Below are 17,819 nucleotides of genomic sequence, written 5' to 3'. Positions count from 1 at the left end.
TAGCTCCACAGTATTTAGCGGACCTTTTAATTCCTGATATGCCCAGGCGTAATTTGCGTTCTTCTCAGAGTGGTCTCTTGGCTGTCCCTAAACACGACTTCGCTCTGTGGATGACAGTAGTAGAATTCTCTTCCAGCTGACATTAGGGAGGCCAAATCCCAGGGTATTTTTAAATCCCATCTTAACTTAACTTTTTATTTCAGGATGGCTTTTAATTGACTTTGGTATTATGGAGGCTTTGTTTTATTTGTGGTTATTTTTGATGTTTTTCTGTACTTTGTAAAATCACTTTATAAAATAATGTTATTAATATATGCAGTGTTGTGGTGTAGAATAATTAGATGTATTTAAATTCAGCGGCAGAAATTCCTGAAGTTCGGCATGTGTTTTTCGCAGCTGATAACCTTTCATTTGTTTAACATGTTAACTATCACACGGCATGGCAGCACTTCTCTACAGACCACAGTCATTTCAAAGAATGAAAAGCACTTGTTAAAGGATTAGTTCACTTTTAAAAAAACTTTTGCTGATAATTTACTCACCCCCATGTCATCCAAGATGTCCATGTCTTTCTTTCTTCAGTCGAAAAGAAATTAAGGTTTTTGATGAAAACATTCCAGGATTTTTCTCCATATAATGCACTTTGCTGGGCACCAAACGGTTCAAGGTCCAAAAGACAGTTTCAGTGCAAACTGCAAACTGTTCAAATGGTTTTAAATGACACCAGACGATGAATAAGGGTCTTATCAAGCAAAACGATCGCTCATTTAAAAAATAAATAACAAAGTTTAAGTTTTATAAGCTCACATGCTCGCCTCACTCTGTTCTGTGTAACTCTCCTGTTCAAACTCGTTCATCAAAATGAACAAATCTTTTTCCGAGTCAATTCGTTCATTTCGGTCGTTAAATGAATCAAATGACTCGAAAAAAGATTTGTTCATTTTGATGAACGAGTTCGAACAGGAGAGTTACACAGAACAGAGCAAGGCGGGCATTTGACATTATTAAACTTAAACTTTGTTATTTATTTTTGAAATGACCGATCTTTTCGCTTGATAAGACCCTTATTCATCGTCTGGAATCGTTTAAAGCCCTTTGAACAGTTTGCAGTTTGCACTGAAACTGTCTTTTGGACCTTGAACCGTTTGGTGCCCAGTAAAGTGCATTATATGGAGAAAAATCCTGGAATGTTTTCATCAAAAACCTTAATTTCTTTTCGACTGAAGAAAGAAAGACATGGACATCTTGGATGACATGGGGGTGAGTAAATTATCAGCAAAAGTTTTTTTAAAAGTGAACTACTCCTTTAATATGAACATGAGTTTGATGATGAAGCATGCATGGGGCGATTCCAGCAAATGGTCCCAATTTCCATGTTGTTGCTGTTGAGTGTGTTATTTGATGATTTTTTCCCCTCCTTCGCAGACATAGAGGTGAGCTTGACCTTCACGGCTGACTATCACATTATCATACTACTCAACGTGTGTGTGTTCATGTGATGTGTGCATATATTCCCGCTGTATTCCCAAAAGACTCGCACACAAGGACCAATCCTCTCTGTACGTCATTTAGTATGTGCTTTCGTAGTTCTCCAAACATAATTTAATGGGCTTCTTTGTTTGCCTGGTTTTTAATTCAAACCGCTCCATCTTGAGAGGGTGAAAAGGTGACATAGAGAGAACTAGAGAGATTGAAGCAGCAGGTGTAGATGTCTGACTGTCTCTTTTAGGCCATTGAAAGGGTTTTAAACAGACGATAATTAGAACAGCGTGTTTATGTGAGGGTTTGAGGAGGCGTTTTAGGGAAGAAAGAGAGGAATAAATGAACAGGACATGTGGAAGGAGAATAGCATGTGCTCACCTTTCTTTGACTATCATAGTCACCACTTTCCATTCACTTTTATTATTATACTGAGCTACTGATATTTTCTGAATAAGCAATAAATATATATATATTAGTTTGGAATACTTCATATTTTTTTATGTTTTTGAAAGAAATCTCTTATTCCCACCAAGGCTTGCATGTATTTGATCAAAAATACAGTATAAACAGTAATATTGTGAAATATTATTACAATTGTAAAGACATCTTTGTTTTTATATATATATATATATAAAAAAGGGTTTGAAATGAACTTTTAACTTTAATTCTAACTTTTAATTTACTCCGGCCAATTTGGCTACTAAATTTTTAAGTTACCGGCCATTCAGAACTTCTACTAGACAAAAAAAGATATAAACTGTGTGCATTGTGCTGTGTGATAAAACTGCACATTTTAGGCCTTGTCCACACGGACACGGGTATTTTTATAACCGGAGTTTTTCCTACGGCGTTTTAAAAAAAAATCCCGTCCACACATGCTCGGTCTCCGTCTACATGAAAACGCAAAAACACGCTATCAAGCGCGATCAAGAGCATGCCACGCCAGCAGGCGGCGATATAAACCTTAACCGTAAAGCCACGTTGGCCAATCAGAAGCGCAAATCTGACGTCAAACACAGCGGATAACGGCGCACACTCTGACGTCGCAAGGCAAAAACCCCGGTTTCACTGTCTACACGACAACACTGTAACCGGCGTTTCTGAAAATCCTCACCCTGGCAGGGGTTTTCAAAAATGTTCGGTTTCAGTGCGTTTTCGTGTGGACGAACGGCCGAACCGCGTAAAAAAAGTCACGGTTATAAAAATACCCGTGTCCGTGTGGACAGGGCCTTAGAGTGGCCTTTTATTGTGGCCAGCCTAAGGCACACCTGTGCAATAATCATGCTGTCTAATCAGCATCTTGATATGCCACACCAGTGAGGTGGATGGATTATCTCGGCAAAGGAGAAGTGCTCACTAACACAGATTTAGACAGATTTGTGAACAATATTTGAGAGAAATAGGCCTTTTGTGTACATAGAAAAAGTCTTAGATCTTTGAGTTCAGCTCATGAAAAATGGGGGCAAAAACAAAAGTGTTGCGTTTATAATATTGTCCATATATATTACAATGTAATTTATTCCTGTGATCAAAGCTTTTCAGCATAGTTACTCCAGTCTTCAGTGTCACATGATCCTTCAGCAGTCATTCTAATATGCTGATTTGCTGCTCAAGAAACATTTCTGATTATTATTAATGTTGAAAACAGTTGTGCTACATAGTGTAATACATTTTTTATTCCTTTTGATGAATAGAAAGTTCAAAAGAACAGCATTTACTTGAAGTAGAAATCTTTTGTAACACTATAAATGTCTTCTTTACTGTCACTTTTGATCAACTAAATGCATCCTTGCAAAAAAAAAAAAAGCATTTTAGAATGATTGGACTGGACTAGTATATGTAGCTGGTTTTAAATGCAAGCAATCAAAACCTACTTCAACAAGTGAATTGGCATGACAAAATGACGAATTGGCCTCTTTTCATGACAAATGGACCCTGGAGAGATGAACAACTCATGCTTCTTATATAAGAGCAGAGGGACTTTTGGCAGCTATATACATTTGTGCACATATTTAAACACATGGTATTCGAGTAGCCATGTGTGTGCACACACATTCAGAGAGTGATAATGTGTGTGAGCTATTTTTTGAAGAGGGTTTGTAAATGGGCTCTGGGATCCCAGAGGGAGTGTGCTGTGAAGGGTAACACATCTCTCTCTCTCTCACACACACACACACACACACTGTAATAAAGTCCGCTAAAGGCAAGTTGAAGATCCCAAGTGCAGTTTATTTAAATCCAAAAGTGAACTAAAACAAAAACATGAAACAAACATGATTTGAAACATAACATGAACAAAAACGTAAACTTGACTTGGTTACGTCGGACTCACAGACACCGGTCAGAACATGACACATAAAAAGGGAGAGCCCATGGCAAGAGCAATACATGACAGGAAACAGGGACCAAACTACAATATAAAAGACATGAAAACATGAACACAAAACCACACACACACACACACACACACACACACACACACACACACACACACACACACACACACACACACACACACACTACTGTCTTTCTTTTTTTCTTTTTTCGTCTGGTACCTAACCTTGAGCCAAAAAAGAACCACAAGTTTCAATCAGGACTGGATTTGTAATGGATAAAAAAATAAATTGGTTGGACTTCATATTTTATATTTTAATTTATGTAACTCCTTTTGCTCATGCATGCATTAACAGACTTCTTTATGTCTGAGACAGAGCTCAATTTGTGTCTAGCCTTACTTTGTTTTTATATTTGTCTGAAGAAAATCTGAGCAAAACTTATGTGTGGTTGCTAGGGTGTTGCTAGGTGGTCTAATTGGTCCAAGCCAGAACAGACCTTCAAGTGTCAATTTACCTTGAAGTCTTGTTCAAATCACTAATCCTAAGCCTATTTTATTTTTTATTATTTTATTATTATTATTTACTATTTCATTTAATTTGTTTTAATTTTAACGCACAAATCACGCACGCTGTCATTTACAAGCCTGTATTAAATTTATTTTATTAAAAAAAATGTCAGGTTTTTTAATAAAGGTCACAGGGTTTTATTTACCGCAGCATTGTGCTTCAATTGAGTTCCCATCCAGACCTCTACACTGTCTTAATGTTAATCAAACACAAATGTCAGCTTGTGTTATTAAACACAACTCCAGCTTTTCTTGTGACTCCTCCACCCACAGGAGTCCCCAGTCGCCCAGAGATGTTTTTGGATCATGGAGCATGTTGGCTCTGTGGTTCCGTTATAGCTGGACCTTATAATGAGATTATTATCTATTCAGTATGGAATTTGTCACAGTGCAGTGAGTCGAATGATCTAGTTGTATGATGCGTTTCCACGCTGCAGTGTCGTGAATATAATTGTCTTCTGTTCCAGAGCCTCTCGCTTTCACTGGATGATCAGCCGATTACTTTAATCACAGTCTATGGTAGAGTGCCTGCCAAACTCAAACAAACTCTTCCCACTGTCCATCATGTGCACAGAAGCAGTTTGCTGCTTTAGATCGTGAGTGATTCATTGGTATCTTTACTTCTAGTATCTTCTAGTGGCTTGGTATCTTGATGTCAGCACGTTGGAGCTGTGGTGCTCACATGGATGAGGCCGGTTTGAGTCCAGAACTCAACATTTCCATCCTGATCCCATTTAACACACAATAGGGGAAATAAGGAGCCTTAGCATAATTATGTTTGCATTCAGGCTAACAAAAACATTTACATTTACATGCACCACCATGGTAATATCATGTTATTCAAATATCTTAGAGTGGCTCATAAATACAGTGGTATGTGAATATGATTACCCGTAAAAAACAACAACATAACAACATGGTATCAGATGGTAATACCGTGGTACTTTGAATTATACTATACATGGTTTTATATGGTACTACCATGGTACATGTCCAAAATACCATGGTACCATCTCCGAAAAACTGTGGTAGTACCATACTCTTTGTAAGTGTAATAATTCAGCACATTTACCCAAAAGTACCATAGTATTACCAAAGTATGGTTTTTAGACATGTTGTACCATGGTTTCTTAGGGTACCATATAAATACCATGGTATTTGAATATGACTAACCTTAAAAAAGTACTGTGGTAGTAACATATTACTTACCATGGTATCAGATGGTAAAACTGTGGTGATTTGAAATATACTTTGTGCCATAGTTTTGTATAGTGGTAGATATCCAAAATACCTAATTTCAGGGTATTTCCGAAATTCATTTACCATGGTGTTTATATGCTACTACAATGGCATGTCCAAAATACTATGGTACCCTCCCAAAATACCGTGGTACAATGTCCAAAAAACATGGTTGTACCATACTTTTTGTAAGTGTATTCGTTCAGTACATTTACCGTGGTGTTTAGACGTGTAATACCATGTACTGAATGTGAATATGATTACCTTTACAAAAAGTACAGTGGCAGTAATACCATGGTATCATATGTTAATATGTTGTAATTTTAGATACACTGTGGTACTGAAATTCACATGGTTTTTATACGCTACTACCATAGTGCATGTCCAAAATACCATGGAAGTACCATACATATTAATAATAATTTAGTACATTTATCAAAAAGTACCATTGTACTGTACCACCATGGTTTTCAGACATTTGGTATTCTTGAAAGTAACTTGGAGTACCATATTAAACCATAGTACATGAATTGGGCCATGGGCCAAACTCAAACCTGAGCTCTACCGTTCAATGTTGAACAGTTACTGTGGACTTCAGCTTTGTCATAGCGATGCATTATTGGACGACTGTTGGGAAGAAAAAAGATCTAGACGTCAGGTCCTGTAAATGAAACTTCATCTCAGAGCTAAAAGGAATGTCAGGGTACGTGAGCCCTCAGCGTTACAGCAGTAATGATCGGCCTCTTCAAATAAAGCAATTATCAGCGACGGAGCGAGAGCGCCAGTGTAATGTCATACGGCGCGGCTATTCACGTCGCCCGCGTCACACTAAACAGATTGCCTTTGACAGCTCTGATGACTGCAGACACTAATGTGCTGTTTAGAGCTTCAGAGAGCTACTGGAGGAAGACAAATTCAATTTGTCCAGTCTGACAGGTGGATGTAGAGAAAGAGAGAGCGCTTGAAGGGTGAGTGTGATGAATCTGATTGGAACAGTTTTCCTCCAGACGTCACCTCTAGCCTCATTTATGCTGCACATGTTTACAAGACAGGGACACTTTCTTGGCTAATTTCATCTCGTGAGGTCAGGGGAGCTGGTTATTGGGATTAAAGAAGAATCTTATATTAGAGAGCAAGAAATATGCATTTTGTTAAAGTGAAGCATGTCTTTTCTGTGCCACCAGTCAAACAAATAGTCCCACCTATATATAGTCACCTATATAGTCCCACATAATAGTCCGAGCTGCAATGTACATCTGGTTGGGATGTTTAAAGGGATAGTTCACTCACCCTCATGTCGTTCCAAACCCGTACGACTTTCTTTCATCTTCAGAACACAAATGAAGACGTTTTTGATGAAATCTGAGAGATTTCTGTCCCTCAATTGACATCTACGCAACAACCAATTTGACGCTTCAAAAAGTTAATATAGAGATGGTAAAAGTAATCCATATGAATTGAGAGGTTTAGTACAAATATTCTGAAGAGACTGGATCGCTTTATATGACAAACAGATTTAATTTAGTCTTTTCTTCACACATTCCAAGTCGTCTATAGCTATTTTTTTGTGAACAGCAGGTTAATTACTGACAATCCCATCTCTTTTGAGTCCGGTTCAGATTCAGGATGAGATGTGCCAGTTTTGAGAGCTACAGAAAAAGGGAAGATTTTCAAGCTAAATGTTGATTTATTTCTCACACAAATCTATGACTACAGAAGACTTAGAAAATAGTCATTTTATGTAACTTTGTATAAAAAGACCTGCATGTTTTCTTCAGAAATCCTTTGAATATGGATAAAATAACAGCATACGGGTTCAGAATGACACGATGGTGAGTAAATAAGGACATTATCTTCAATTTTAGGTTAATTATTTCTTTAAATTAAGGTGTTATCAAAACTTGTTTTGCCTTTTCATGTCTCTGGCTGCTTGTCTGTGAGGTCAGTCTCGTTGTGAAGGCTGTGTAGTCAGACCCAAAGAAACAGAGAATGCAGCTTTCTTCTCAGCCACAAACATTTTGTTTTCCAAACAAACCGAGCAGAAATTTTCATAAAAAGTCAACCAAGCTTAATAAGGGACACGTGGATCTCTTTTGAAAGCTTTTGAGTGAATACTGTATGTGATTTAGCATCTGCGTCAGGACACTATCAGCTGAACGATCGGTAAATTGCCCTCATTACCTGATGTAATCTGCAATTAAAATGAATTCATAATGAATGTCATGGTGGGATATAAAAATTTTGCCTTTGAGCTATTACCCCAATTTGCCCGTGCCTTTCCTATAAGCCAACACACATTTTCCTAAAGCGCACACATTTTGTCCATTTATATCAGATAACAGTTATTATCCTCCCCTAGTTTTTTTTTTTTTTTTTTGTGAGATGGTAATATTTTAAGAAAGCTCTGCAGATTAAAAATAATACAACTTGCACCTTTTGCCTACTCTTTTATGAGTACTGTGTATTCGGACATACTTCTTTTGTCACGTTCTGTTTTTTCCCTACTATATAGGGAAAACGAATAAAAACCCTTGTATTCTGCTGCCAGGCCATTAGATGGCGATGAAACACTATAGACGTATAGGTGATAAACACGTAATACACATGTGCGTGAAATCATAGTCTTTAGAGATTCGCGTTTTTCAAAATCTTGCACTTTGAAACCCGTTTTCAAAACTTTGCGTTTTCAGGCACCCGAAACGCAGTCGGCGTGTAAACGAACGTCCAAAACGCATAAAAAGTTTTACGTTTTTAGTTGAAAACGGTGTCGAATAAACAGGCCCTCGTATGTCAGCAAATTTATAACCACTTGGGTCCTTCGGCCCAAATGGACCCGAAGCATTTAAATGTTTTTTTTTTTTTTTTTAATCATAGCTTTATCGGAATGGTCCGAAATTTGGTGACTTTGTTGGTACTTGGTATATGAACACCCAAACAAATTGGGGACAGGATTTGAATAGTCTAAGTGGTTGTAAAAAAAATAGTCACACTCAGGACCTTCGGGTCCAAATGGACCCGCATAGGAAATGAATGGGAAATTGGCAAAAATGTGAAAATACAAGAGTTTTTTTGTGCGTACAATCTACAAATCAGCCACAATCCAGAAAAAAAGCCCACAACAGTGAAGGGGTGAATCTATAAAACATCAAGAGTGCAAAACAGACACATCCACACACACACACACACACACACACACACACACACAAACACACTTTTATACACATACACACTAATAAATTCAGATTACATATGGGTTTTGAATTTTTAAAATGCTCAGTTTGTCCACCAGATGGCATCCATCTCATTTCAAAAATTGCTTTCATGAGGCCTAGGCTTGACTCTAAAATAAAAATACAGCTAAAAAAAAATTCTATTATATTCAATGGGGAAAAAATGGGTCATAATTATTGCATTAATATTAATTATAAATCATTTTTATTTTTGAAATTATCTCAAAACACCAAAAAAAAGAAAAGAAAAAATATTATAAAAAACAAGTAAAAAAAAAAAGATGATTTTTTAAAAAATAAATATTAATCCCACCCTTCCGGCCCATTTGGACCCGAAGGTCCTGAGTGTGACTCTGAAATGAAGGACCCCAGAGGGTTAAGTCATTGTCATATTCCCTATATTCACTGTAAAGCCAAGCTTCTCTGTAAAACGACACCTATTTTATGTTGGTTAAGCAAGTGGTTGTCGTAACGTGATAACTTAGTAACGCCCCCGTTTAGGATTTAAGAGGTTAAGGTCAAAGATGAATCGATTAATTGATCATTAATTTAAACAGCGATCGATTGTGGGAATTTATGGCACATTCTCAGGGGCAAACACACACGGCATGTCAATTTGAGCATTTGTGCGTTTTGAGGAGAGGTGTGTTTTAATGTGTGTGTGTTGGGGTGCGTTTAGGAGATTTAGAGCTTTCCGTAAATCCTCACGCAGCTCAGTGTTGTGTTTAATGTCCAGATTAAGGCCCACACTGTCATTTACAAGCCTTAATATCATCAGATTACACCATTAAAGAGCAGCTAAACAAAAGCCTCAGTAAATAACAGGCATCTAATGAAAGCATCGACACAAACAGCCATCAGCAGCAGAACAAACCGCGCTCTTAAAATCCCACACCCACTTACTGACACTTAATGGGAGCATAAAGCAGAAATATACGGTATGTTTGATATACTCAGGTCTAGGTTACATTTATAGGTTAATGTTTCTTATAAAGTACATGGATATGTGGCATATGCAAAAGATCTTGCTAGCATCATAGATTCAGTAGTGGTTTGAATTAAAGGTCATGACCTCTTTACAGTGTCCCCAGTGACATCGTAGTCATCAGCTCCATCCTAATTTGCATACATACTACCGGAACTACAAAGTATGTGAGATTATCATGTCCCAAAGTATGAGGATTAGTGCATCTCAAATCAAAGTGTTCCCATTGGAATGAAAAAAATAAAATAAAAATCTTTTAACATCAGTTGTTTCTTCTAGAGAGCAATGAGATTATGTTTATAGCAAATGGAAGTTTCATGGAAAGTTTCTCCTTTAGAGTTTCAGAAGAGATCTCAACTGTGTCTTATGCAAAGACTTGGCAAGAGACCAAAGTCTACATTTACAGGACAGAGATAAACTCAAACATTTCTCATTAACGCTTCTGTTGTGTTCGGGTCATTTTGACCCATGCAGAGAAATTCTTCTTTTTTATTCTTACCCAAAATGTAAGTTAATGTTATCTCATTGGACAAAAACGTACTGACTTTGACTCGAGCAGGGTTACAACTACTTCCCAAAATTATGATCAATCAGTTTAAAAAATAAATACAAAACGTGTCCTAACTGAAACAAAACAAGTTGACCAAAAGATTGAACCCAATATTTGGTGATAATATAGCATAACGAGAGATTTATAAGCTATTTTTTTGTATAGGCTGGTCATTTTTGAGCATTTCGGGAACACCACAAGTGCGACATTTTGTATAAAATAGAAGCATTTAAAATAACCTCTTCCTGGTTAAACATTAAAGCACACTAGTGTGGTAAACCCCCCCCCCCCCCCCCCCCCCCATATTTTGTTGAACATTGACAAAATTATCGAAAAAGAATGTTTTTTTTTTTTACTCAAAAACTGCGGTGCATACACTCTAAAAAATGCTGGGACCCAAATTTGGGTCAAATATGGACAAACCGAAATGTTGGGTTAAAAATGTAATTTCAAATTTTAACCCAACTTCAACTTTCACTTTCAACTGTAAGTTTTTCAATTACATTTTTAACCCAACATTTGGGTTTGTCCATATTTGACCCAAATTTGGGTTGAAACAACCCAGCATTTTTTAGAGTGTAAGCTCATATCAATGAGGCCTACAATCAATCCAAATTCAATATTTGGAGATAATAATATAGCATGACGAGAAATTTACAAGCAATATTTAAAAGGCTGGTTATTTTGACTGGACACATCAAAGGTGTTACAGGGTTTTCATTCAGCCAAAGGGTTAAATTCTTCTAAATGCAAATCTGAACTTCTGTATATATTTATTGTATAGTTCTGTACTGTACAGAATGTCAACAATATCTCTTTAGATAAACTCTTCAAACTCTGAGCAGTAAAAGTTGAATGTTGTATTCCAGAGATGCTCGGATAGAAAAAGTTTGTCTGTTGGAATCATTAATGCATTTTAATGAAAGTAGTTGAATGCTTACGTTCACATGCGTACTGACATACTATAAACTCAAAAGTGTGTACTTTCCCATCGCCAGTGAAGTGCATGCTTTTAGTATGTAGTAGAGGGACAGCCACTCCGCTCTTTCTGCTAATTCTGGGATTCGCATTTAACCAGCAGATTCAGTCAAGCCTTTGTGTTGCTGTGGGTTTCAGAACATGTCACTAGACTTTCTCGGAGGTCTTCATGGGTGGCAGGATTTGATCTCCCGCTCCAGGTTCAGCGCTGAGATCACTAACAAGCCTAGACAGCAGGCGCAGATGAAGCGGTTTAACAAGAACATCCGCGAAACCGTCTCACCTCCTCAGCCTATACGCTTCCTCTTTCTTTTGTCATCCTTTGGTCTCTCTGGGATGTTTCTTCTTCCTTTCTTTCTCTTTATTCTCTCTCTTCTTTCTTTGATCCTCGCCACCTGTATCCATCTGAGTGTGACACAACACTGTGTGTGTTTTAGATCTTGAGTCTCTTTTGATTCAGTAAAGCGTCTTTTACAGATGCAGTTCTGTCAAGAGAAACTTTGTGGTTTTGTCCCCTCACGGTAATTTAAAACTATTAATTATAAATAAGAAATGAAATAAAAAAAAATTTAATACTGTTCCCCCTTAAGTCGCCCATTTTGCATAATATTTTTCTATTATTGAAGCAATTTGGAGTTTCACCTTCATTTGTTTGGGACCTCAGTGATTGATTATATTCAGTTATATGGAAATAAAACACTATATTGTTTGTTACACTTAAATGTGTGAATAAAAGCCTAAATTAAATCTGTTCAGCGTATAAAGCAATCGAGTCTCTTCAGAATATATGTACTAAACCGCTCAAATCATATGGATTAGTTTTACGATCTCTTTATGAATTTTTTGAAGCGTCAAAGTGGTAGTTGCGTAGCTGTCAATGGAGGGACAGAAATCTCTCAGATTTCATTAGGACTGCACAATTAATCGGAATGAAACCGCACGCGATTTGGCAAAGGCTGCGATTATTTTATGCGCAGCTTGTCAGTGCAGTGCGGCTGATCGGTAGTAAATGCTGCTCCATCTGAACACCAGAGGGCGCTCTCACGCAGACACTCCAAATATGCCCCGCCGCAGAAGTACGATAACGCACATCATTCCAGGAAATCCCTACTATGGCCATCATACTATCTGAAGCTGAATAAACAGAAGATTGAAACGCTTTGATTGATTAAACATGACTAATAAACACACGACTGCCTTATTCTGTGTAAGAAGCCACATCATCTCACAGAAGGATGAGCTCAACTGTCGTTATGAAGTGAGTTTGGAGTTAAAGCATGTTGTTAAAGGTGCAAAACGCAAGTCTCTGAGTTTTTGCAGAACTACGCCCCCTCTGGCGACAAGCGAAACTGCAACCAGAGTTGTGCACGCTCATGGACCAATCACGGGAACAATTTACTATTTTTACCGAAAAAGACAATATAGCCAATGCAACGGCGTTCTTCCTTGTTGGTCAATGACATTAACACCTTAGCATGTTAGCAATGGACACAAGGCTAACGTTACCGGTAGGCCATACACAAAAACATAGTTAGCATATTTTATTGGATATGTTTTATGTTTCATGTTGTACTATTCTTCCGAACACAATTCCTAGTTTATGAAACTGTTCACTAACAATGGTAGTAAAATCAATTCTGATTGTACATGTATCTAGCTTACGCTAAAGCATTACACATTTTACGCATCGTCATTTGTTGTCATACATAGATTGGCCGTATCAGACATTAGAGACTGGGCTATATCTTACCGTTTTATCAAGAAAAAAGCCAACTGAGGATCCCGTTTGAGACCAAGAGCAGACCGGAGATCTCTCCATTTGTTGAATGCCTTCCCGAGGTTGACTCTCGTCTTACTCCGACGCCTGTCTGACTCCAATTTGGACCTTTTGGTGGCGCTAGACAAAACTTTTCTTTTCTTTACTTTACGTGGAGTTTGCGTTGGGGTTTGGAATGGACTACAAGCCGGTCTCTTTGAATCCATCTTCTACCTTTGACGCACGAGTTGTCTTCGCTGATGCGGAGAATGGCGGCGCCGGCGAATACACAAACCTGCGAGACATAGCCTGGTGAGATTGAACGCGCATGACGTCACGCCCAGTCTCAAATTCGAGCCCGAATCCCTCTTATATATTTTACTGTACAGGATTATAGAGGCAATCTCAGTGCGCAGAGAAGGGCTCATTCAGCCCATCAGGCAGTTCTTTAAGCATGTATAGGATAGAAAAACAGGTATTTTTAACATGAAAAGTTGCGCAATGCACCTTTAAATGTTGTCTTTTGTTGGACAAGAGGTTCATAAATGCTTCTCATGTTTGGAAATATGAAATATGTTTGCTTTGCAAATATGTCTGAATCTGTCAACGTGTTGCTTTTTCGAATGCACGTTATAAGTGACTCAAACTCACAGCACTTTCAGATGGAGCAGCGTTTACAGAGCCATACATCAAGGACAAGCTGCGCATAAAAAATAATCGCAGCCTTTGCGATTTCATAATCGCGATCAACCAAATCTGTTTAAGTGCGATTTCATGTAAATTGAGATTAATCGTGCAGCCCTAGATTTCATCAAAAAGATCTTCATTTGTTGTCAACGAAAGTCTTACGGGTTTATTATAGGTTAATATTACTAATTCAGTAATTAATAACAGAATTCAAATTTTTTGGTGAACTATCCCTTTAAGCAATTTCACATGAGTAACGACTGCAATATTACACGAGTGCTCTTCATGTCCAAAAATGAAAATCCGTTTTTTTTTTTTTTACGTTTACATTTACTCACCCTAATGTAGTTTCAAACCTGTATGACTTTCTTTCTTTTGCAGAACATAAAAGCTATTTTGAAGCTATGTTTGGTCTGTAAATATAAATAAAAACCTATTCAAAAAATGATGGCCCTTGCAGCCTAAAAGTTTATGCGTAAAAATGTGTTATGTGTTGAATCAGATAAAATATTTCTTTCTAAAGCTACTTTTTATTAATGTCTATTGATGATTTTCTTACACAATAATGACTTTAAATGATCTTTTAAGGGTAATTTCTCAGCCAAATTTGATGTGCAATTAAATTGCAATTAATTAATCGGCACATCATGTAATTATGTATTTTTTTGGTTTTTATAAGTAGCTAATATTTATATAATTAATATATATATATTAACTAGCTAATTCTAAAAACAAAAAAAATCATAATTTGTAAAATATTAATACAAATTTTGAACAAAGAAGCAAGTACAGTGTCTTACATAAACATTTGATCATTAAAGCATAACCAGGAAAAAAAGGGGGATCGATGGTAATGGAAAGGAAAGTGTCGCTGTTTAATTGGTTGATGTGGGCAAGAAAAATCTAATGTTTAATATGCCAGTGTGTGGGTTTGATAAACGTTCTTTTGCAGAGGAAATATTTAGCATGTAATTCTGCATAACTGATATAGTAAGGAATAGTTATTAGAAGACAGTACAATGAAGTGTTAGTAAAACTCTCTGTTTTTCCCCTCTTTATTAGTTTAATTTTGTGGGTAAACTCCTGGGCCCTCGAGGGAACTCATTAAAGAGACTACAAGAGGACACGCTGACCAAGATGTCCATCCTCGGCAAGGGATCCATGAGAGACAAAGAAAAGGTATTCTTTTCCCCCTTATTATCAGTGTTTTTCCTTTGGGCCGTTAATCAGAGTGTACGAGGCAGGAGCTGGCGTTTCTGTCCGGTCTTTCACCGCATCGTCTCATTGTCTCCGCTGTCACGGGTGAGAAGCGCTCTGAACGATCTCGACTGCGTCTGTCGTTTTTCTACGTGCTGCGCCGCTGATTGAATCGATCGATAGTTGCTGATGCCCCCCTCCACACACACACACACCTCACCTGGAAAGAGGGATACAATGTCATAAAGAAATGCTAACCTCAGCATCCTGTCAGAGAGAGAAAGAACACAAGAGACAAAGGGACAGAGATATATTGTCTGACAGGCTTGGGGTTACTGGCAAACAACAGATTAGTTCTTCAAGCATTTCATTCAACTGACTTTGGCTGTTCAAGCAATTCAGAGGCATTCTTCTATTTGAAGTGGTCGTTTTGTTCGATTTAGTGGTTTTCCCCTGATCTCTTTTTATGCAAGCCAAGGTTTCTTAGACCAAAAACAGCCCAGTTCAGGGTTATAATTGTTTTCAAGCTCAATCTACCTGCATAGATACAGTTGGAAAATTGGATTTTCTACTGTCCAAAGTATATATTTTAACCCTGCGGGGTCTGAGGTGTTTTCTGGGCACTGGTGGTGTTTTGACGTGCCCTAACATTTGTGCTTATTTCAATTACTTATAACATTTGCATGGCTTAAAACACTTTAGGGTGTAAACTGCATTTGAAATCTGAATTAAATTAAATAATAAGTACCAGAAACTGTTGGCAGATGATGAAAATCACTGCTTTCACCCCACAGTGATTGGCTGCCGTCCAGCATTTTTTTCGCACTTCTCATTTGCATAAAGCTTTTTCAATCCCACAATCCCCTCACTCCCAGCTCCCATAAAGAATAAAGTTAAAACATACACTACTTTTCAAATAGTTGGTATGATTTTTTTTTGTTATATAAAAAGTATAAGCACAAGACTTTTATGCTCACCACGGCTACATTTATTAGAACAAAAATGCAATAAAACATTCATATTTTGAAAAATTATCATAACTTATAATAACTATTTTCTATATTAATACATTTTAAGTTGTAATGTGTTCCTGTGATGCAAAGCTGCATTTTCAGCATCATTCCTCCAGTCTTCAGAGTCACATGATCCTTCAGAAATCATTCTAATATGCTGACTTGCTGCTCAAGAAAGTATTATTTTGTGTAAGTCTTTCGCACAATACACTTTTAGAACAGGCTGTACTTTTAAGACGGTTCTAAATGACCTATGCTATAATTGGTTAACTTTTTTTATGTGCAAAATGTATTCAAAAGAGTCAGGAAATTCCATGATATGTATCCTTTAAGTGATTGACATTTCCCTCCAGCATATTTCTCACAGATTTGTGTGTGTGTGATGTTGATTTTGGGCCGTTTCTGAATAGCTCGACTGCAGGTGATTTTGATGTGTGCATGTATAAGCGTGCTCGCAATTATATCCCCTGTTCACACAAGCAATCTTCTCCCTTCAGACAGCTGTTACAGAGCTCAGGGTGTTCTGGAAGGTTTTATCTACTAATTGGGCATGTTGTTATTGACTGCTGCTCTCCTCCGGTCCTGTCAGATTTTGGTGAACAAGCTCTCCATGGAGAAAAGCGAGAGAGGGAGAATTGTGAACGGTTTGGATCTGGAACGCTCACCTGAGCGGTTTTAAGCCGTTTGGAGATTCTCCTGCAGTGCCGTCCCGCAGCAGAGAGGAGAGATTTGCTTAAAGCTCATAATTCTCTTTGATGTTCTAGAATTCGCAGAAACGAATTTCACAGAATTTACCAAACGATGTTGATAGTAAACATACACGCCCCAAACCCTACAAGAGGTTGTTTTTTGGAAGCAGTTTAGAAAACTTGATATGTATGTGTGCGTTCACCGATAAATATGAAAAATATGCTCTTGCAGGCACTTTTCTCAAAGCTGTAGACCGTACAAATATAACATAATTATTTTTATGTCCTTAAAGGTGCAGTAAGCGATTTCTGGAAAATCAACCCACACAAACACACCCCTCCCTTCGTTGCTCCGCCCCCAAAATGCACGAACACACAATGCAAGAGTGCAAGAGTCTCTTTATCATATCAAAATAATGCTTCGCGAAAAATAAAGCGAAGATGACGAATGAACCACAAGGAAAAACAAAAAAGAGCATACAGTACACAAGAGTATATACAAGCAAGAGTTTGTTGTAAGTCGTCAGAAACTCCAGACAAACAATGACACTCGAAACTGTCCTGTTACTAAAGCTAACAATAGCAGCATATCTTGGTTCTGTGAAACAGAAAAAACAATGTTCCATTCCTACTGCCCATTGCACGCACACACACACACTCTGGTACTTCACCATATCTGCGCTAAACTCACCTCTTTCAGTAAACAGCAGATGAAATTAGCATCTCATTTGCATAACAGCGACTGTCTTAAAAAGATCAGATTAACTGCATTACATCAGAGGAAGCACAGGAGACACACACACACACTTAACAGCATTTTGCTCTCCAATGAAAAAAACATGTTGGATGAAGGAATCTCACCCTGCTTCATCTGTGCATCTGACGGGTGGGCTGATGTAATTCTTTGCCATGTTTTTGTTTTGTGTTCCTGTTAAATTGCTCTTTTACTTTGCGTCAGCTCACAGTTCTGGATACACCCCCCCACCACCACCACCACCACCAACACGCACACACACACACACACACACACTCTGCCCAGTGTTAATGGATTTGCATATGGAATTTCCATTTTAATTTAATTTAATATGCATGGCATAATTACTGCAGTTTA

At 37.7% G+C, this 17,819-nt stretch overlaps 1 protein-coding gene across 3 annotated transcripts in view; it reads left to right on the top strand.

The window, feature by feature from the left end:
• The window catches only part of khdrbs3 (KH domain containing, RNA binding, signal transduction associated 3), a 156,891-nt gene that overhangs the window by 88,319 nt on the left and 50,753 nt on the right, over positions 1 to 17,819 (top strand). For all 3 annotated transcript variants that reach the window (XR_008807700.1, XM_056257773.1, XM_056257774.1), the window contains exon 3: positions 14,872 to 14,988. Coding sequence is in view for 2 of the 3 variants with exons in the window: in XM_056257773.1 (XP_056113748.1) it covers positions 14,872 to 14,988 (117 nt within the window). In the remaining variant the exon portion in view is untranslated. The remainder of the gene's footprint in view (positions 1 to 14,871; positions 14,989 to 17,819) is intronic.

This window comes from Rhinichthys klamathensis, unplaced genomic scaffold (genome assembly GCF_029890125.1).
Source record: "Rhinichthys klamathensis goyatoka isolate OS25496 unplaced genomic scaffold, OSU_Roscu_1.1 h1tg000144l_1, whole genome shotgun sequence".
Taxonomy (NCBI): domain Eukaryota; kingdom Metazoa; phylum Chordata; class Actinopteri; order Cypriniformes; family Leuciscidae; genus Rhinichthys; species Rhinichthys klamathensis.
Note: the sequence above shows the minus strand (reverse complement) of the source record. Positions and strands in the feature narration are given on the sequence as shown.